Genomic DNA, 22,575 nt, shown 5'->3' with positions numbered 1-22,575 from the left:
GTGTTCATGTTTCGCGTGTAAAAAAACACAGTATTTTTCACATAATTTACTTATCTGTATACCGCTGTTTCCACTGTCATAAAAACGGGCTGATGACTTCCTTGTTCTATGAAGTCCCTCCTTCAGAAATACGTAACGAGTTCTGATTGTGCCAGCGGTTCCTGTGTTGTGATTCGACAGCAGTTTAGCGTATCTTGCCCGGAAAGGTCACGCCTCTTACCATAACGTGGAGATGCACGCGCTCAGTGTTATTGTAAACATGTCTTTAATTTTACCCTATCAATTTGAGCCGGAATCAGACCCGGTGATTGGACTGCGGGATGAAAATAACAGCGTTTCGACGACATGGTGACAAACACACTCTACAAACGCAACTCTTGTGTATTCCTGTGGGCGGAGGTTAGTCAAAAAACTGTTTTAGTGACGTCATTAAAGAAGGAAGTAGAGGGATGTAGTCCAAACTGGCCGTTCGATGTAGGCGACTTCTGTTAAATAAAATATCTCGCTTGGCATTGAACTTTGAGCTTTAAAATTTTACAGATTTTATTTATACTCTAACAACAACATTACACACTAACTAAAGTTTGAAACATGGGATCATGAAGAACGGCACCTTTAATTTCTTTTCAACTGAAGAAAGAAAGACATGGACATCTTGGATGACATGGGGGTGAGTAAATTATCAGGAAAAGTTTGTTTAAAAGTGGAATAATCCTTTAAGGGATGCTCATCTCACCTGTTGTGTTGTCGGAAAATGCGTACTATTGATGCAGCTGTTGAACTTGGCAGATTTGGTTGCACCTTTAGACCAGCTTCTCTCAAAGAGAGACCATGATTTACTACATGGTCAATAATTGTCGCTCTTATCTCATCAGAGATCACCACTCTTGGCCTTCCTCTCCTTTGTCCTCCACGCACTCTCCCTCTCTGAACCGCTCTTCTTTGATCCATATTGGCCAACAAATTCTGTTCCAAACTATCCCCTTTTATACTAAATCATGGTAATGAGACTAAGGCAGAACACCTGGGTGGAATTTCAGCTAAAATTGCAATTAGCTTGTAATGATTATTTTTTCAATTTTTGGCTATAAAATTGAGAATATTTTAAAATAATTACTGCATAAATGCTTGGAATTTGCCATCATTCTGTTTTGAATGTGTTTTTAATCATTTTGAATGCAGTGTGTTAGCATTTAGAAAAATGTGCTGAAAATACATAGTATTTTGCATGTTGTGGAGTACGAATGGGAAAAGAGTTCCTGAATTTTGAAAAGTGTGGTCACTGAATGCATTTTGTCTGAAAGCAATGAAAAATGGTTCACAGTTTGGTCTGCATTGACTTCTGTTTCGCTGACTGTGTGGAGAGTTTTGAAAATGTGGTTTCAGTATTGAACAATGCTTGTTAGCAACTGAAAAAAACTGTAAGATCAGTTGGATTTAATAATAGACAAATGTATTACAGTTTTTTACAGACGCTATGACACATTTCTCAATACTTAGGTCACTTTTGCAAAACTCTTCACACAGTGAGCACAACAGAAGTCTATGTGGGCTAAACTGAGGATCAATTATCGTTGCTTTGGCACAAAATGCATTCAATGACCACATCTCTCAAATTGCATGAATTCTTTTCTCACTCAGACACAACAACTGCCAAAACTCTTTGTACGTACAGGCCAGTTTGCACATGCTTACATACTGTTTTCAAAACTGTTAAACTTATGTTCAAAACAATAACATAATACAAAACTGAATAAGAGCAATTTGCTACATTCCTACAGTAATATTTTAATGAAATATATTTTAAATCTACAAATTAAATGCTATAAAAACAATTGAATTGTATCTGTATCAGTGGATGGTGTGTATACAAATTCTTGTATTTTGGAATTACTCAGTGCAAAAAAATAAAAATAAATAAACGACATAAAATATTGGTGAATTCTGCATCATGTCTGATTCATTCCAGTAACATATATTGCAGTGAATTATAAACAGAGATATGTCCTTGTTTTACACAAGAAAACATTGTATAATGCTACATGTTGTTAGTGTTTTTTAGGTCATTGTTTTGTGGGTGACAAAGTGTGTTTGTCGGCTATCAACCTTTGCTAGTGTTCTGGAAGAATGAGTTGATTTGAGACCTGAATGAAGTGTTTTGGTAGTTGTAGTGCATTTTGGATGTGAAATGAACTGCTTTGCCAAGCTTAAAGTTGGTTAGGAGAACTGTGTGAAGAGTTTTGCAAAAGTGACCTAAGTATTGAGAAATGTGTCCTAGCATCTATAAAAAACTGTAAACAGAAAGAAAAGAGATGCAAATCAAAAGTTTGATAGTAATAGTATTATAAAGTTAAAATAGTATCTAAAAGGTATTAAAATAGTATCTAAAAGGTAGTTACTGTGAATGAAACATTTATATAGATGAATCACTTATATTGTGTATATTCAATGATCTTGTGTTTTGAAACAGTGATTATGTAGAATGAAAATTTGTACAACTAGAATGAAAGCATGAGATCAGGTTTTGAAAATGTGAAAATAGTACCAAAGCGAATAAAAAAAAAAATAAAAAAAAACTGTAGTGGATCAAGTATTAGGAAGTGAAAGCAGCATGACTATCTAGGCACAATTTGCTTCCTCAAAACAGTGCTGAGAGTGACCTTTCAACAGGAAGAACACTGCATTCGTTTACATTTAGTTGCTTTGCAGATGCATTCTTCACAAACTGCCTCACATAATGCACATAATGACTATTGTGACATGATTATATATGTACAGAACAGCTTGACAGTTTTTTTTTTTTTTTTCTTTGGCCCTAGTAGTTGACTCAGTCTTTTGCCAGGTTTTGTAAATTAACAGGCATTCAGATGGCAGCGTGTATTTTCATCCTACAGTCTCCAGACTGCACTAAACTTATTTTATATTCTTTGCTCTTTTTTTATGGAGCAGCACACACCGGACTATCCCTAATGATGCCATTAAAACAGAAGGGAATAAACTGTACTTCTTGGAACTGACGTTTGACCTCAATGGCATGTATATCTGTGAAGCTTCAAACGAGTATGGTACAGGAATCGGCTCACTCTACTGGCAAAAAGGTGAATTCCTTTTGTTTACTTACAAAAACAAAGTTTATCAAGAGATCAAGATGATGGTAATGTGGAATGACTGACATAAACCACACATTTATTTTCAAGAGTGCATGTTTTGATGAAAGAAGATACAGCAGTTTGTTTAGACTATAGTATTTATCATGGATCATCTCTTTTCCAGGAGAAAAGACAAAAGACTACCATCCTGAGCTTTGAGTCCTTTATCCTGGATGTGATTTTATGTTTCTGCAGTGTCAAGTCATTTCAAGACATATAAAATCTGTCAATAATGATATTAAATTATGCTTCTTAAATTGAAATCATGCTAAAATCTGCATTTTTAGGCAGGCCAAGATAAGTCAAACTTACAATGCCTCTATCAACAAGGCGTCTGGCTTTTTTACCTGCAAGGCAAGATAACATATTGTCATACTGCGAATTAAGCTTTTTCTTATTTATATGTAAGAGTGGGCCGCCTGAATTTCAGAATGTGTTAGTTTTTGGATTGACTCTCTTTTAATTTGTCTTTTATAATTATTTGTTTAGTGGCCTAGATCTTAAAATAAACTTTATTCATGTCATGACTTTTCTTTGTTTTAATTTTTCAAAACGATCTTAGACTTTCATTATATTCCTCCAGCAGCACCATGACCCCTTGACCACCATGACCCTATTGTATGTCTGTCAGGGAAAACTGATTCAGCTGCAGGTAACAGAAAAGTTCATTTAGCTCTCACTGAGCACAAGGAAAAACAACAGGAACACATCAAAGTCCACAGGAACAGGAAAGAGCCTCTCAGCAGGGACAGATCCTAGCGTCGTCCGTGACGCAGCGTCAAAGTCTCACTGAGCTCCCGATGAAAGCGTTGAGCATACAGAAAGGGGCTGGGGCGGTGCATCCGAGTCTCAATGGAAGCAGAGATAGCCTAGACAGATAGCAGAACAAATATAGTCTGGCAGGATGAGAAGGAGCAGTTCAAAACAAAAGAAACATAACAACACTTGGAGCCTGAAAAGTCACAACACAACAAGACAAGACAAGGCAAGGCAAACATGAAAAGATAATTACGAGCGAAGCGTTGCTCAACATACAACAATGGTCTGACAAAAAAGAGAGAGCACAAGAGAATCTAAAATAGGGGAGAGCTAATGAGGAATGAATGACAACAGGTGTGACAGAGAACACAAAAGAGAATTAAGGATAACGAGTGGGAGATGAAAAACCCATGTGCTCAGAGACAACAAGGCACGCAGACACTAAGACAAGACAACAAAACACAGCAGATCAGACCGAAGTCATGACAATGTCAATATCTTTCATCTAGCTCTTATTTTCACATTGCATCCAGAGGCGTGGTCTTTTATTATTTTTTTATGGTTGAGTTTACTGACAGGTTGTTAGTGCAAACTGTGTTTTCTCTGGCTGGGAGCTGGATGGTATTCTAAGAAAAGCAGATCATGTGACAATACGGATACATTTATGGATAAGAAAACTGATTAAACTGATTGATAAAAACTGAGGTAAATTTCAGGTTATGTAACCATCTGTTTGTCTGTTATCATATAATCTACAATATTATTCCCAGTAAGTGAGCAAAAGATGAATCTCCCTAAAGTTTCTCCTCGTATCCTACATTACAGACCCAGACTTTGAGAGAGCTGCATGATTTATTTCTCCTTATTGAAATTATGGTCATGGTTGTTTTTGTGGAGACAAGGAAACACACAGTTCTTGTCACAGAACAGTCCAGGGAAGAGGAGAGGTGAGGCAAAGATACATTCGCAAGCAGTAAGTTAATTACACTAACAAAGGAGATAACCCACACAAAGGAGGAGAATAATCCTACAGGGAAACGCAAATATAACATCTTTGTACATTAAAGGGTTAGTTCACCCAAAAATGAAAGTTCTGTCATTAATTACTCACCCTTATGTCGTTCCAAATCCATAAGACCTTTGTTCATCTTCAGAACACAAATTAAGATATTTTTTGATGAAATCCGAGGGTATCTGATCCACACATAGGCAGCAACATCATTGTACCTTTAAATATTAAAAATTGTTATTGAAATATTAAAATTGTTAATTTTGACAATAAGAAGGGAGATGTATATGTTAAGATTTTAATGCTCATAGCACATTATGGTATAATTGCAAATATGGCAATGGAATGGTGATCAAAGTATGAATGGAAAAAAATGTTTAAAGTCATCATGAAATCAAAACATTTCTTATTTTTATGGAATATATGCATTATTTATTATAAATTATGCTATTTAAATATAAAATAAACAGCCACAGAGATGGCTCCTTCTGTCTCTTCCTCCTGGCTCCATCTCCTCCATGGCCTCTTCCTACAGTACACCTGCTCTTGGGGGTTTCGAGCTCCATGGTGATCTCCACTGTTGTTTTGTAAGGATAGTGTACAACAAAAGAAAGCCCTTGGATAAAATCTCTAATGAGACACTTGTTTAACAATAAGATAAATGGATGAGAGGACTAATTACATCATCTAATATCTCTGCCAATGTAATCAAGAAAAGTATTACAGGAGAAACAGTGATCTATGCTAAGCAATTGAAGTAAATTAATAACAAGAAAAGAATAAATAGCCTCTCAGTGATGTTACATTTCGATGAGGAAAATGCAAGAACGTGTGTTTCCAGGATGTATTACTCAGTAAATTTATTCCTCCCCCACGTTGTTAAATGTCAAAAATATGGTTATGTGCCGATGGATTGGAAAGCAGAATTGTGCGAGAAATAGCGGAAACCATATGGAAAATGTGAAGATTAAATGAAACCTAAGTGTTGCAATAGTAACATGGTAATAAATCACACAATAGAAAATAGTCTTTTATGTATCAAAGTGGAAAGGTTGCAACACAGTGGATTCTATTACATTCTATATCAACAACATTTTTTCACTCCATTACAGTTTTTTTAGTTAAGCTCCTAAACGTAATTTAGGGAGGAGCGAGCCCATCTAATCTTCCAATCAACAGCCAGAGAATATAAGCAGCTCCTTACCTCTCTTCAGTCGCAGCTCTTCCAGCATCCCTCCACCTCCCCAAACTCCACCTTCATCTCAAGTACTTTGCCCTATGCAATCATATCCTATATTTATTCACTGGGTATATCAGAGCTCGAGTTGAAGCTGCTTCATTGAGCCCCTCCTCAGTGGACAGCAAGCCAAATCAGCTAACCTAATATCCTAAAGATTGTATGGACAAACTCATTAATTCGCTTTGGTACTATTTTCACATCTAAGGTGTACATTTTCAAAACTCTTAGTATAAAAATCCAAACAGATCACACTTGTGACACAACTAGTCATTCTTCAAAACTTGATCTCATGCTTTCATTCTAGTTGTACATATTTTCATTCTACATAATCACTGTTTCAAACAACATGTTCTCCGAGAACATTTGGTTTAATCACCGAATCTCAACAGTATGTTCTTCTTTCAGTTTAGTACTTTTAACAATCAGTTCATTCAATAGCAAACAATGCAAGAGACATTTTTCAAATCACCATTGTTGCTGAAATATTTACACAGGCTACAGACGCCACATTGGAAAATACACTTACATTACCTAAATTACATAATTGACATAAAATCCATAATGTTTGTAATAGTACTTTTTACTGTACAAAGTGTATATTTTATCCCCTACCCCTAACCTACCCATCACAGAAAACTTTCTGATATTTCAGATTTTCAAAAAAAATGTCATTCTGTATGATTTATAAGCCTTTTTCCTCATGGGGACCAAAAAAAAAAAAGTCCCTACAAGGTCAGAATTTACTGGATTTACTATTCTTGTGGGGGCATTTTGTCCCCATAATGTAGAGAATACAATGATTACATACACACACATTGAACATAGTGGTTAGAATCTAAGATAAATCACTTAAAATGTAAAACAAAAATTAAGTTCTTATGATTATCTGTGTCAGAAATTGCAAACAAAGTACAAACTATATCTATACAATCTCTATCTATAGAAATCACCAAATGATTAATTGATTAATATTTGACAAAGTTTTTTTCAACTGCTTATACACATTTTCAAAACTTTGCCTCTTTTTTTTCAAAACTTTACTCACAAATCCAAGAATTGCACACACAAAATGCAAAATGTCTCACATTTCTTGCATATTCAAAATATCACAAACACCTCAAAAGCAAACATTTGTCTTACTTTTCAAACACATTTAATTACAGTTTTTTACAATTGTTAGGACACATTTCTCAATACTTAGGTCACTTTTTCAAAACTCTTCACACAGTTCTCCTAACCAACTTTCATCTTGGCACAGCAGTACATTTCACATTCAAAATGCATTAAATCAACCAAAACACTTCATTCATGTCTCAAATCAACTCATTCTTCCAGAACACTAGCAAAGGTTTTCACCCAGCAAACACACTTTGTCAGTCATAAAACGCTGACCTAAAAACACTGACATTTGGTATCATTATACAATGTTAACAAAACAAGAATAACACTGTCTATCGTTTATAATTCGCTGCAGTTTGTTACATAAACCTTGTTTACTTAACAGTACAAAATTACAGTTTTTTACAGACGCTAGGACACATTTCTCAATACTTAGGTCACTTTTGCAAAACTCTTCACACAGTGAGCACAACAGAAGTCTATGTGGGCTAAACTGAGGATCAAAACATTTAGAATAGAGATTTTACCACTTCTTATTTCATCATTTAATTGGACCCTTAAAGAAGCAGTTATCCCTCCTTCTTGGAGAGAAGCGATTACTTCAATTATACACAAAGAAGGAAAAGACAAAACCCTGTGTAGTTCATATAGACCAGTAGATCATACTAAACCAACTTTATTTAGCCCGGAAGCGGAAAAGGCATTTGATTGTGTGAATTGGGTATATTTATTTCAGGTTCGATTGAGGTTTGTTTTTTCAGAAAACTCAGAAGTTTCCAATATGCTCTACTACTAATAGTGTTTTCACTCTACTTATACCAAAATCATTTTCTGTTTTACATTTGGGAGATATTCCAGATGAGGTTGGACAAGATGACAAATATTTATTTAAGATTTTACTGGTAACAAGTAAAATGTTACAAAGTAGACCCGCCTATGAGAGAAGACTGGTTTCAAATAGTAACAGAGGTAAAAAAGACCTCTGTTAATAGTAAAAAAAAAAAAAAAAATCACATATATACTTCTGCTGCAAATGCAAATCTTTGAGAACAAATGGAGGAAATAGTTAACATGTCCCTCTGTGGTTTAGATGATTGTATATGTAAAGTGTATATAAATGTTTACAGATATAATGTTCTGGTGAAATGACTAAAGGTTTGTGCTTTATGACAACTTTTGATGTTCCTTAATGTTTATATGTAATGTATGGCAACCTTTGTAATAAACTTCCCTTTTTCCCCCTGTGTTCTTCCGTTTTCAACAACAACAAAAAACTAATAAAAAATAAGTATATATATATTAAAAAAAAACACTGTTGTCATCCACTGTTATAGATCCCTTGTCTCCCTGGACTCCATTTCCCAAGTTCCTCCTGTTTTCCACACCTGCACTCACTTCCCTCGTCAGCTCCTCATCAGCACTCATCACCTGCACCTGGACTCTATTGTTAGCTCTCCTATATAATGCACTCACTCCCTGCACTCCTTGTCCGTTCTCTGTTTGTGTTAGTGTTTTGTATGGTGTTCTCTGCCTTCGTTTATATTAAAGTATTGAATGTATTGTGGAAATCCGTATCTGCCTCATCTCTACACCAGCAAACGTAACAGAAGAACGGACCCAAAAACGTTGGATTTCCGCAAAGGAAAGATGGAGACTTTCCCTGGCTCCCTGGCTCGTGCTCCTCCTATGCCCCTCATCCATCTGTCTACCGGCGATCGTCTCATCGGGCTCTTGCAGGTTGGTCGTTCGCTGGAGAGGTATGTGGAGGAGTTCGTTGAGCTTGCTTATTTGTCTGACTGGCCTGAAGCATATTTGATCTCCCTGTTTCTGGATGGATTGGATGACGACACTATCCGTTTTGATGAACCATATTATCGTTTCTCCTTAAGCGAAACTATCAATTTAATTTTGTGTTTAAATGGCTCCAAATTCTTCGTGGACACGGTTCAGGATAAGTGTTGTCGTCCAGTCCATCCAGAAACACGGTTGGCCGGGCCAGTCAGTCAACCTCCGGCTTCCTCCGCATACCCCTCCAGCGAAGGTTCCCCCTGTGTCCTGCCGGGCCCACAAATCTCCGCTGGGTCCGGTAAACCTAAGAGGAGGAAGAGGAAGAAGGGCGAGCGCTCTCCAGTCTCCTGCGAACCAGTCTCTTCAGTCTCCTGCGAGCCAGTCTCTCCAGTCTCCTGCGAGCCAGTCTCTCCAGTCTCCTGCGAGCCAGTCTCTCCAGTCTCCTGCGAGCCAGTCTCTCCAGTCTCCTGCGAACCAGTCTCTCCAGTCTCCTGCGAGCCAGTCTCTCCAGTCTCCTGCGAGCCAGTCTCTCCAGTCTCCTGCGAGCCAGTCTCTCCAGTCTCCTGCGGGCCAGTATCTCCAGAGCCCGCTCCAGTATCTCCAGAGCCCGCTCCAGTATCTCCAGAGCCCGCTCCAGTATCTCCAGAGCCTGCTCCAACCCTGTGCGAGCCACCTAGTGAGGTGGCCTGGCTTATAGACTTTTGGACAGAGCCAAGTTCTCCAGTCTCCACCGAGCCAAGTTCTCCAGTCTCCGCCGAGCAAGCCGCTCCAGTCTCCGCCGAGCAGGCCGCTCCAGTCTCCGCCGAGCCGGCCGCTCCAGTCTCCGCCGAGCCGGCCGCTCCAGTCTCCGCCGAGCAGGCCGCTCCAGTCTCCGCCGAGCAAGCCGCTCCAGTCTCCGCCGAGCAAGCCGCTCCAGTCTCCGCCGAGCAAGCCGCTCCAGTCTCCGCCGAGCAAGCCGCTCCAGTCTCCGCCGAGCCTGCCGCTCCAACCCTCTCCGAGCCTGCCGCTCCAACCCTCTCCGAGCCTGCCGCTCCAACCCTCTCCGAGCCTGCCGCTCCAACCCTCTCCGAGCCTGCCGCTCCAACCCTCTCCGAGCCTGCCGCTCCAACCCTCTCCGAGCCCTCAGCTCCAGCCGCCGCCGCCGAGCCCTCAGCTCCAGCCGCCGCCGCCGAGCCCTCAGCTCCAGCCGCCGCCGAGCCCTCAGCTCCAGCATCCACCGCCGAACCAACCGCTCCATGCGCCGCCAAACCAGCTCCATGCTCCTCCACCCACATATTGACTTTATTCCTTAGACTCCTCAATATGATCATAAACCTCTCCAAGTATTTTTTGGGGGGGCCAAGTACCCGTGGGTGGGGGACATGTGGGCGCCACACATGTGGGTGGGCCTCCGCCGTGGCAGCCCGCTGCACCTGACCCTCCATGGCAGCCCGCTGCACCTGACCCTCCATGGCAGCCCGCTGCACCTGACCCTCCATGGCAGCCCGCTGCACCTGACCCTCCATGGCAGCCCGCTGCACCTGACCCTCCATGGCAGCCCGCTGCACCTGACCCTCCATGGCAGCCCGCTGCACCTGACCCTCCATGGCTGCCCACGGCTCCAGACCCGCCATGGTTCATGGATCCGCCCTGGAGACCTCCGTTCCTGTCCGCTCCTCTCCCTGCACCTGCATGAGGTCTCCAGGGCGCCCGCCCCCCCTCCCGGTGTCTCCATCTACGGCGCGAGGTCGCGCCTACCGGGAGGGGGGAGTACTGTTATAGATCCCTTGTCTCCCTGGACTCCATTTCCCAAGTTCCTCCTGTTCTCCACACCTGCACTCACTTCCCTCGTCAGCTCCTCATCAGCACTCATCACCTGCACCTGGACTCTATTGTTAGCTCTCCTATATAATGCACTCACTCCCTGCACTCCTTGTCCGTTCTCTGTTTGTGTTAGTGTTTTGTATGGTGTTCTCTGCCTTCGTTTATATTAAAGTATTGAATGTATTGTGGAAATCCGTATCTGCCTCATCTCTACACCAGCAAACGTAACATCCACTGCTTTGTGCTCAGAAGGACAACAGCTTTTCCCTTCTTCGGCACATTACCATGGTCATGTTGCAATTGAATCCAAATTCTGAGCAATGCTTCTCCCTCAATTTCAATAGTATATTCACTTATGTATTCTATATTGTCTGTCTGATTCCGTCGCACAACTGTTGGAAGATATTCTCTCCAAGGTTCTGCTGAACCTCCTCTCCTGGCTGCCTCCCTGTTTAGACCATTGCATCTATCACATAAGGGACCCTCGCATCGCACATTCAGAAGATTTTTAATCCATACATAGCAGGCTTGCTGGGCATATATTGCAAGAACTTGCACCTGGCCCGGAATGGCACAAGCTTCTCATCTATGGTGACACAGTCTTCTGCAATTAGCCAGAAAACAGTCCCACACATACTTAAATGTCACCATGTTGCAAAGCCCTGGTCCTCTTGTCATCAAACCATATGAACCTACGGATACCAAACCATATGAACCTGCATCCTCATTTCTCCTGAGCCCCATGGTTGCTTTTAGTACAGAAACAGCTTCGGCAAGGCCACATCCCAGCTCTACTACCAGGCGATACTCACTCCAGTAAGACCCATTTTTACTAAATCTACTGGATTGGGTCTGAGTTTCCTCTTCAGATGACTCATCAGACAAGTCTTCAATGTCATCAGAGGAGTCTTCTTCGTCTTGGAGAGCTGGACGTACACCCACAACTCCAGACTGACCTTCCCAGGTGAAAAAAAAAGTACATATATTTAGTTACCACTTGTAGTACACTATGGGTTCAAATGTACTATAAGAACAGAGATATTATATTAAAAGCACATTTTAGTTCATATTTCATGGTGTCTCAAAATAGCACAGTTGAGTACACTTTGATGTTCTTAAGATTATCTTAAGAAGTACTAAAGAAGAATTTTAGTATATTAAGTACAAAATTAGTGCACGAAAATAGAGCACTTTAAGTACATTATAGAAATTAAAAAGCACAAGCATATTTTCAAATGCACATCAAACAGTTGATCAGGTATATACTTATTATATATCGTCAGTGTCGGACAGAAACCTTGTATATCCAAAACTGTTACTTTTCAGGAACACTGACGTAAAGGGTGACCAATAGCATTGATTTATGACAAATTTATGAGATACATGTTTTCCGCCCAACAGCGACAATATATACTTATAATAACATTCTATTTCAACTTTTATTTTGTTGACCTACACTCTTAAGAAAAAATGGTTCTAAACAGTACCAAATTAACAGAACACTTTTTGGTGCTAAATAGAGCCCTTTTTATAAGGTTCTATAAAAAAACATGCTTTTATAGTGCTTTCTACAGGTGTATCATTACAGTTACAGTGTCCCTTTTATATAAAAATAAGTATGTTTATGAAGGCCAAAATTAGCAAAAATGGACAGTATGTAAGCCTTTTACACAACATTATAAGGAAAAAAGTTATATATAGTCATGGGATAGCTTTAATGTTTTTTTGTGACTGGGTACATTTATGTATAAAGTAATCATTTAAAAAAAAAAAAAATCTAACAATATGGATCATAAATTCAATCTCTGTTACTTAGTGGAGAAGAGAAGAATCCTTAACTGAACAAAGCTGCTCACACTTACACACTGTTGGCTCTTTCGTGGTGGACAGGGGTCAGCATGGGCACCCTGACCGGTCTGTGGCTATGCAGCCCCATACGCAACAAACTGTCGAGTTTGATATAAAATCACATTGTGAGATATGAAGCCATGATAATGAGAAACAAACTAAATTAGGGAGATATAAAGTCACAATTACTCCTTTATTGTGTTATTTTGATGCAGAATAGGTTTCTATGTTCTGTTTAACTAAAAAGAGAAAAAAGTAATGACTGGTACGAAACCACTAACAACTTAAAAGTTAATATTTATAAACATTTTAAGAAAGAATTTACCTGTTGAGATTGTGCGGACAGTCTGTGTAACTGGATGGCTGCTGAGCTCCAGAAAATCAATAATGAGGTGGCTTTGACAGTTACATATTTGAAAAACAAAAAGGCGGGAAAAAAGAACCCTAAACTCTAACAAAAAAAGAACCATTTCTGCAAACAAAGGGTTCTTCAAGACGATACGCTTCTAAATAGAACTGTTGCTACATGTATTGAACCTTTAAAAAAACATTTTTTTTTATAGAGTGAGCTAACATTAGCTAGCTAGAATAGAATATATCAACAGCAAGCTATCTAATAGCATGCTATTAAAAAACATGCTATTAGCTAGCTTGCTGTTGATAGTTCAAAGGTGAAAGAGCCAGGGAGATTTTAAGTAACCTTAAGCTAGGGAGATTCTAGGGAGATTTTAAGTAGCCTTAAACTAACATTCAAATATTATTAAGTTATCTTTCACAATATATCAAATAGTTTCTATGATTGATTGATATATATATATATATATATATATATATACACACACACACACACACACACACACACACACACTGATATATAAACACTGAACAAAATTATAAATGCAACACTTTTGTTTTTGCCCCCATTTTTCATGAGCTGATTATTTTTCAAGACTTTTTCTATGTACACAAAAGGCCTATTTCTCTCAAATATTATTTACAAATCTGTCTAAGTCTGTGTTAGTGAGCACAGAGATAATCCATCCACCTCACAGGTGTGGCATATCAAGATGCTGATTAGACAGCATGATTATGGCACAGGTATGCCTTAGGCTGGCCACAATAAAAGGCCACTCTAAAATGTGTAGTTTTATCACACAACACAATGCCACAGATGTCGCAAGTTTTGAGGTAGCGTGCAATTGGGATGCTGACTGCAGGAATGTCCACCAGAGCTGTTGCCCGTGGATTGAATGTTCATTTCTCTACCATAAGCTGTCTCCAAAGACGTTTCAGAGAATTTGGCAGTACATCCAACCGGCCTCACAACTGCAGACCACATATAACCACACCAGCCCAGGACCTCCACATCCAGCATCTTCACCTCCAAGATTGTCTGAGACCAGCCACGCAGACAGCTGCTGCAACAATCGCATAACAAAAGTTTGCATAACAAAAGAATTTCTGCACAAACTGTCAGAAACCGTCTCAGGGAAGCTCATCTGCATGCTCGTCGTCCTCATCGGGGTCTCGACCTGACTGCAGTTAATATTAATAAAATATTAATATTTTAAATGGTATTGATTTATGTAATGCATTGCATTTGCATCAATAATTAAAGGAAGTCCGGCCTTTGATTTTATTGAATCTGTTATGAAAAATAATGTCCAGCACATGCAGTTATTTAATATTTTTATTTTTAGAATATTTAGTTTTCCACAATCTTGGTACACATGGATAGGGAAACATTTATTTTATTATTCTTTTGTATTGTGTAAATCATATGTTGATTTTAAAAAAAATATACACACAAAATACACCTAAAGCTTTTTTTATGTCTTCATAGCTGGTAAAGCATTTGCAAGCAATGCCAAAATCACACACACACACACACACACACACACACACACACACACACACACACACACACACACACACACACACACACACACACACAAAATGTGCTCTTCCAGTCACATGCTTAGTTACATGGAGTAATGTTGAATGAGCTTTGTATAAGTTCAGACAAAAACCATTACAATTCTGTTCAATCCATTATGGTGGCAGTCAAGCCACCGGCCTCGCGCCGTTCTCTCACAGGTCTTGCCCTGCCCTGCTTGTCACAAAATTATTTATCATCATTCATGGAATGTATTTCTGAAACATTCATTTAGCTGGGTGTTAGACTAATGTTTTGAAACATTATACTTTTTCATATGGTTCAGGTCTGTGTGCCAAAACTAGCCCAATGGCCAATCAAAAATAGCCCAAAAGCAGCCCGATGAAAATATCTCAAACACTGAATCTCAAAATATGCCATTCCAGTATATTGTAGTGATCATAAAAACAGCTCAAAGGTTCCCTACCAGTGGGCCTCCTGAACAAAACCTAAAGGGATAGTTCACCCAGAAATGAAAATTGTATCATCATTTACTCACCCTCAAGTTGTTCAAAATCTGTATACATTTCTTTGTTCTGTGGAACACAAAGGAAGAAATTTTGAAGAAAGTTTGTAACCCGGCCACTTTGGGGCATCATTGACTTCCATAGTAGGAAAAAAAGTCAATGGTGACCCAAAACTGTTCAGTTTAACACATTCTGCAAAATATCTTCCTTTGTGTTCAACAGAACAAAGAAAATTATACAGATTTTGAACAACTTGAGGGTGAGTAAATGATGATAGAATTTTCATTTTTGGGTGAACTATCCCTTTAACATCTAGCACAGTTTTATTGTAGAACATATTCCGATACAACCATTTCATTCAAATATAATTTATGCAATATGCCAAACCTTTAATCCATGGGTGAAAAAAAAATTTAACTTGCAGCAACAGTACCCTGGTTGGTTCATAGAACATCCAAATCCCATAATACTTGCAAGATGAGAAAATAGAGAAAACATTCCCTTATGTTTTCGTTAACATTAACATAACCAAATAAAAAATAAAAAAAGATGATCAATTTGTAAATTCGAAGAACATTTAGAAATACGGTTTCTATTTAGAAATAATGTAACTCAATGGGAACATTACCAAAACTCTATTTTTTTTTTTTTTTTTTAATTCAGCCAAGAGGTCAATCTGTGACATTTATCCTCTGTCTATCAGTTACACATCTGCAAAAAATATGCAGGCAATATGTGAGCAGTGTATCTATGGGAGGATTTTACAATAATTATAACAAATTCCATTTATATTGCAGTTTTCTCAACACTCAAAATGCTTTATAAGGGGAGAATCTCCTCAACCACCACCAGTTTGCAGCATCCACCTACAATACGCCAAAATAGTGCGGCAGAACACCCATCACCCATCACATGGTGGAGCAGACAGAGTGATGAAGCCAATCAGAAGCTGTGATGATGATTAGGAGACAATGACTGACAAAGGCCAATGTGCAAATTGGAGGTTTAGTATATTAGCCCAATGAATCTTCAACCAAAGAATAAAAATTTCAAAGACTTAAATTGTGTAGCTACCACACATAACATCAGTTAAAGATTTGAACGCTGAAAAAGCAGTCCAGTGAGTGCTATTAGGACACATATTAGATTATTATGAAGCCAGATGGCACAAAAAAAGTTAAAATATCTCAATGGACAATTATTTTTACATTTTTTCTTAATATAAAATCTCAATATTCTGAAAGGCATGCTGCTTAATATTAAGTTACATAGAGAACAGATTTCCATAATGCTGATGATCTGTAATGCTGATGATCTTTCCATAAATCTGCCGCTCCCTGTGCCTGCGTGCTTAAGCACGTATTTATGGGCTATTTATTTCATTCACGCAGGCTCACTCCCCAGTAAGACTTGCCAAAGGTGACAGGGTACATTAAATGACGGGACTTTCTTTACTCAGTAAACGCGGATGATGCCTGTTATGGACATGTTTCCCAGTCACTTTATTACGACAATTGTTGTTTCGCATTTTCTACTCAGAGGTGGGACAGAAGGTAAGCGATTTATCTGTTTATCTGAGCGTTTCTAATTTGCTAGGGGAGAGCGGGGAACAACTTAACGTTTTTTGACTTTATCAGTTTGTGTAAATATTTAGGGTTCAGAGAATTTCTTTGGTTCCACCTTAATTTCACACGTCTGGTACAAATATGTGGCTTTGTTTCATTAATACAATGTATACTTTTTTCTTTATTTACCTCGAAATAGGGTAAGTGAAAGGGAAGAGAAATGTGACAACATTGTAACATGACCATATGACAGCTTAAAATATTATCTGATCTAATAAAAAATATACATGACAAACTAAAATATTTTGTCAATAAAAACGTTTAATAAAAACGTTTTTTTTTCCATCTAAAATAGTAGGCTATTTTTATTTATTTATTTTAGAAATTGAAATTTAAATAATTTTGTAGCAGCACCTCTATTTTTTGTCTAATATGTGTGTGTACAAATATAGAGAGAGAGAGAGTGAAGTGACATGTGGCCAAATGTGGTGACCCATACTCGGAATTTGTGCTCTGCATTTAACCCATCCAAGTGCACACACATAGCAGTGAACACACACACCGTGAACACACACCCGGAGCAGTATATATATATATATATATATATATATATATATATATATATATATATATATATATATATATATATATAGGCTATATATAGATAGATATATAGATAGAGATAGATAGATAGATAGATAGATAGATACTAAACAAGATAATTGCCATAGGTTCTGACAAAATGCTAATTGCTGCAGTCTATTTAAAAATATAAAATTTGTATTATTTAAAAAAAAATATGTTAAAATTACTGATTCAAGGATTCACTCATAAAGACTTTTATCGTTTCATTACTGGACGAATGAGCGTTTTTGAACAATCTCTTGAATAGTACAGTGTTTTACGATTGCTTAAGCACAATTTTTAAAACAAGGCTCATTTTGTCAAAACACTACACACAATTCACAGATCCACACACACAAGTAACAGAACACCTCAGTACTTTTGTGAAATGAAACACTTCATTCTAAACTTTAATTTAACATTAATTTAACAAAACCAAACTTTGACACCGTATGGAACACACATGGTTCATATATTCTGATTCTGTTTGATTCATTTACACACTGCTGTGCTCAATCTTACAGTTTTTCTTGATTGCTTAAACACATTTCTTGAAACTATGCCTCATATTCTCAAAACAGTAAACACAAATCCATAATGTCTCACCCAATTCCCCAAACATCCTATTTTCCAGGTCAAAATGAAGCTCTGAACTCAACACCATTCACTCTTGCTGAAAACCAAACTTTGCCCTCAGACATCACACACAAGCCCTCAAAAACACACACACTAACATAGTCTTACACACTGGTGAGATAAATTCAAAACAATATTACAAAAAACATAAATAAGTTGTGTTGCTTGTGGTTCTCCCCCTCAGGGGGACATACCATGTGCTTGTCCATGGTATGACTATGAGGGAGGCTGGGCAATGAGTTCAGCCAAACTTAAGTTGCTTCACCGTCACCTCAATCATAAGAATCTTCAGGGAGGGAAACAGTTAGGTGTACCTCACTGTACTCTACTGTAACTTTTGAGTGCTGTACTCTGTTACAACACATGCATCAAATTGCCTTACATACAGCTTCCATTTTGTAAAAAGGATGTTACAGTTACAGTTATCAGTACTTCTATTTTTGTAGGACACAGAGACGATGGAATAGAAGAAGCCTGACTGACATTTCAGTTGATGCGTGTCAGGGGTGGATCAGGCATGCAAGAGGATTTTCCTCCCGCTGCCTGGATAGGGCCAGTACAGCCTGTGATATTGACGAGACTCTCTGGCCTGTCCCAGACTAAAGATGTGATGCTGGGGCAGAATATTTTTTTGTTGTTGTTTGGTGTATTGTACTGTACAGTACATTAAGGAATAAAAAATGTGTTCATCATGTGAAAAGTTCAGTGAGGGGGTGAACCACAAGCAACACAACTTATTACAGGGCTTGTGTGTGTTGTCTGAGGGCAAAGTTTGGTTTTCAGCAAGAGTGAATGGTGTTGAGTTCAGAGCTTCATTTTGACCTGAAAATATGATGTTTGGGGAATTGGGTGAGACGTTATGGATTTGTGTTTACTGTTTTGAGAATATGAGGCATAGTTTCAAAAAATGTGTTTAAGCAATCGAGAAAAACTGTAATATCATCTGAAATTTTGTTCCGTGCATTGCCTCTTCGACCATGTCCTACTCCTCTCTCTCTCTCTCTCTGTCTTCCTCTTCCACTACCTCTTGCTCTCCCTGCCTCCATGCTTGCAAAGTTCTCAAAACAGCTCAACTGAGGCCTATTTGTGGTTGGCTGATTGGTGATCAGTTTTGTAAGTAAGTGTTTTCAATCACCCAATGTGTATTTTGAATAGATGTGTTTTCCCAATGGTACCCATGAGATTTCATTTATGAACGAAGTGTCTTATGAATGAAACAGTGTGTAGTGTGCAGGAGCAAGTGTGTTGCAGAGTTGCAACTGAAGTGCATAGCAGCGCTTTTGTTTAAGGTATGGTTACACTGTGTTTAAGGTATAGTAACAAAAGCTTCAAGTTTTGTAACTTTGGTCTAAGCTTGTGTCTATAGTGTTCAAGCAATAGGCAAAAACTGTAAACCTTCCATGCCAAAAAAAAAAAAACAGTGTCAAACTCAGTGGGTTTAAGGAAGGGACAGTATATCCATTTGGTCTTCGTCTGACGATTTTTGTGCAGTCTGTCTAAAATGTGAATATGTGGCCGTGTTGTAAGGGCCTAAGTTGGCTTGCTGGTGGAGGACCCCATTCTGCGTGATTGCAACATACATTGTGATGTTACCACCACGTTGTCCCAGGATATTCAAAATAGCTCTCTGGCCAATGATGTTTCTCCCTCTTCCTCTTACTGCAACATTGCCTTCCATTTTGTTGAAGATACATGAACTCACCTTTTTCCTTTATATAGTACTTGCACCTGATTGTTGAGTTTACAGTTAAGCACCTAAGTGTCTGCACACCTGACGGCTGTGTTTGACCAATTGGTTTATAGGTGTGTGTGGTATTTTAGACAGCAGTGTCTTGAAATAGCAAAGAAGTGACATTATGTTAGATTTCTGTGTCTAATGTAGAGAAGTGCGTTTAGTGTTGTGCAAAACAATGTGTGTAGTTTTTTGCAAAAAGTGTGAGGCTGAGAATATGCTTATAGTTGTGCAAATCTGGACTAAGGTTTTGCTCCTTAAGTGTAAGGTTTCAGTAACTGTGTGTTATTTTTAATTTCTGTGTGTAAGCAATCGTAAAAACCGGAAAATAAAATAATATTTTTTAACAGTCACTTGTCGCCACCTACTGGGATAACAATATCATTGATACAATTGAAGCATCTAGTTACTTTCAAAAAGATTTAGGCCTACTCAATTTTGATCGCTACTGTAGACATCAGTTTATATCTGAAATATAAACTTTTATCCAAGTATATTGTTCTGTATTATATCAAATAATTTGAATGTTTGTTAAACAGAAATATTGTTGAAAAGACTTTGTTTTTTATTTATATTTTGAATAAGCCTAAACAAGATGCATTTAAATGTATATTTACTATAATTACACATTTTTATTTACTATAATGATAGTAAATATAAATAATAATAAAAAACTAGAATACTGCTAGAATATTTTACTGTAATATTTAATTATACATGATGAACTAAATAGTCAGCAACAAAAAAGAAAAAGAAAAGAAAAAGAAATGTCATGTGGGACTCGAATCGGGGAATCTATTCATTATGAAACTTCCGAACGAAGTGATTCGCTAGAATGAATCTGATTTTCCAAAACTACACATGAGAGGAGGACTGTTTAAGGCGAACCAATTCAATAGAATAAATTTGACTTACCAGCACTACACGAGATGAAGCCGATAGTTTGGTTGTTTACCTCTGCTCGCTCGTCAGTAAACAAATGTGACATTACAGTTTTTTACAGACGCTAGGACACATTTCTCAATACTTATGTCACTTTTGCAAAACTCTTCACTTCACACAGTGAGCACAACAGAAGTCTATGTGGGCTAAACTGAGGATCAATTATCATTGCTTTGGCACAAAATTCTTTTCTCACTCAGACACAACAACTGCCAAAACTCTTTGTACGTACAGGCCAATTTGCACATGCTTACATACTGTTTTCAAAACTGTTAAACTTATGTTCAAAACAATAACATATTACAAAACTGAATAAGACAGCAATTTGCTATATTTCTACAGTAATATTGTAATGAAATATATGCTGAATCTAAAAAATCAAATACTATCAAAGCAATTAGATGAAACTGAACACCTACACAAGCATTCGTTTTTCAATTTCATTATCATCCATTCAAAGAGGAAAACTTCGAAATAATTTTGTACTGTTATGTAAACAAGGTTCATGTAACAAACTGCAGTGAATTACAAACAATAGAAAGTGTTATTCTTGTTTTGTTAAGAAATTTTACAAAATAAAACATTGTATAATGATACCTGATGTTAGTGTTTTTATGTCAGTATTTTATGACTGACAAAGTGTGTTTGCTGTTACAGTTTTTTTCAGTCACTAACAAGCGTTTGTCCAAGCAGTTGTCACATTTTCAAAACTCTAAACACAATTAGCACAGCATCTGTCTATTGTGGCCATACCATTCACACATTTCATGTCGTTTTCACACAATATGGAGTCATTGAACACATTTCCACAATGCTTACATTTTCTTAACAGACAAGCTCTACCTCTACCTTTTTGTAGTATTTACGAATGTTAACACACAACATCCCACAATAGCAAAAACAATATTCCAAACCTTAGATACAGTATAAAAACCTCTGCTTCTGCAATGTTATCAGTTCAAAAACAATATATCTTAGCTGATAATAAACAAACAATTGATTAATTGACACACAGCTGATTTATGTTGTGTAAATTGGGCCAACCACAGCTGATTCCAGTCTGGCTTAGACTCAATGGCATGGGTTATTTATATATATTTATATTGACACTTATACAATAAAAGGAGGACTTTGAGGAGTGATGTTTTTGGAAACAGAAACAGAAAAAGACAAACACTGTAATGTCTGGACGAGGAAGAGTAAGAGCAAGGGGCCCAGGGAGAAGAGCAGGCCCAGTGAGAGATGCAGTGAGAGGTGCAGGAGCAGTGAGAGATGCAGTGAGAGGTGCAGGAGCAGTGAGAGGAGCAGTGAGAGGTGCAGGAGCAGTGAGAGGAGCAGTGAGAGGTGCAGGAGCAGTGAGAGGAGCAGTGAGAGGTGCAGGAGCAGTGAGAGATGCAGTGAGAGGTGCAGGAGCAGTGAGAGATGCAGTGAGAGGTGCAGGAGCAGTGAGAGGAGCAGGGAGAGGTGCAGGAGCAGTGAGAGGAGCAGTGAGAGGTGCAGGAGCAGTGAGAGATGCAGTGAGAGGTGCAGGAGCAGTGAGAGGAGCAGTGAGAGGTGCAGGAGCAGTGAGAGATGCAGTGAGAGGTGCAGGAGCAGTGAGAGATGCAGTGAGAGGTGCAGGAGCAGTGAGAGGAGCAGGGAGAGGTGCAGGAGCAGTGAGAGGAGCAGTGAGAGGTGCAGGAGCAGTGAGAGATGCAGTGAGAGGTGCAGGAGCAGTGAGAGGAGCAGGGAGAGGTGCAGGAGCAGTGAGAGGAGCAGTGAGAGGTGCAGGAGCAGTGAGAGATGCAGTGAGAGGTGCAGGAGCAGTGAGAGGAGCAGTGAGAGGTGCAGGAGCAGTGAGAGGAGCAGTGAGAGGTGCAGGAGCAGTGAGAGGAGCAGTGAGAGGTGCAGGAGCAGTGAGAGGAGCAGTGAGAGGTGCAGGAGCAGTGAGAGATGCAGTGAGAGGTGCAGGAGCAGTG

General features: G+C 38.7%; 1 protein-coding gene across 2 annotated transcripts in view; it reads left to right on the top strand.

Moving 5' to 3' along the window:
• The window catches only part of si:ch211-214p13.3 (nectin-3-like protein), a 129,727-nt gene that overhangs the window by 26,615 nt on the left and 80,537 nt on the right, over positions 1-22,575 (top strand). The window contains exon 1 of one of the 2 annotated variants that reach the window (XM_048193060.1): positions 16,524-16,671. The exons of the other annotated variant lie outside the window; for it this stretch is intronic. Within the exon in view, the coding sequence (XP_048049017.1) occupies positions 16,587-16,671 (85 nt within the window). The 5' untranslated portion in view covers positions 16,524-16,586. Of the gene's footprint in view, positions 1-16,523; positions 16,672-22,575 lie in introns of those variants that run through there. 2 annotated transcript variants of the gene reach the window in all.

The sequence above is a fragment of the Megalobrama amblycephala genome, linkage group LG6 (genome assembly GCF_018812025.1).
Source record: "Megalobrama amblycephala isolate DHTTF-2021 linkage group LG6, ASM1881202v1, whole genome shotgun sequence".
In the NCBI taxonomy this organism is placed as follows: domain Eukaryota; kingdom Metazoa; phylum Chordata; class Actinopteri; order Cypriniformes; family Xenocyprididae; genus Megalobrama; species Megalobrama amblycephala.
The sequence above is the reverse complement of the archived record's forward strand: the minus strand, read 5'-3'. Positions and strand labels throughout refer to the sequence as shown.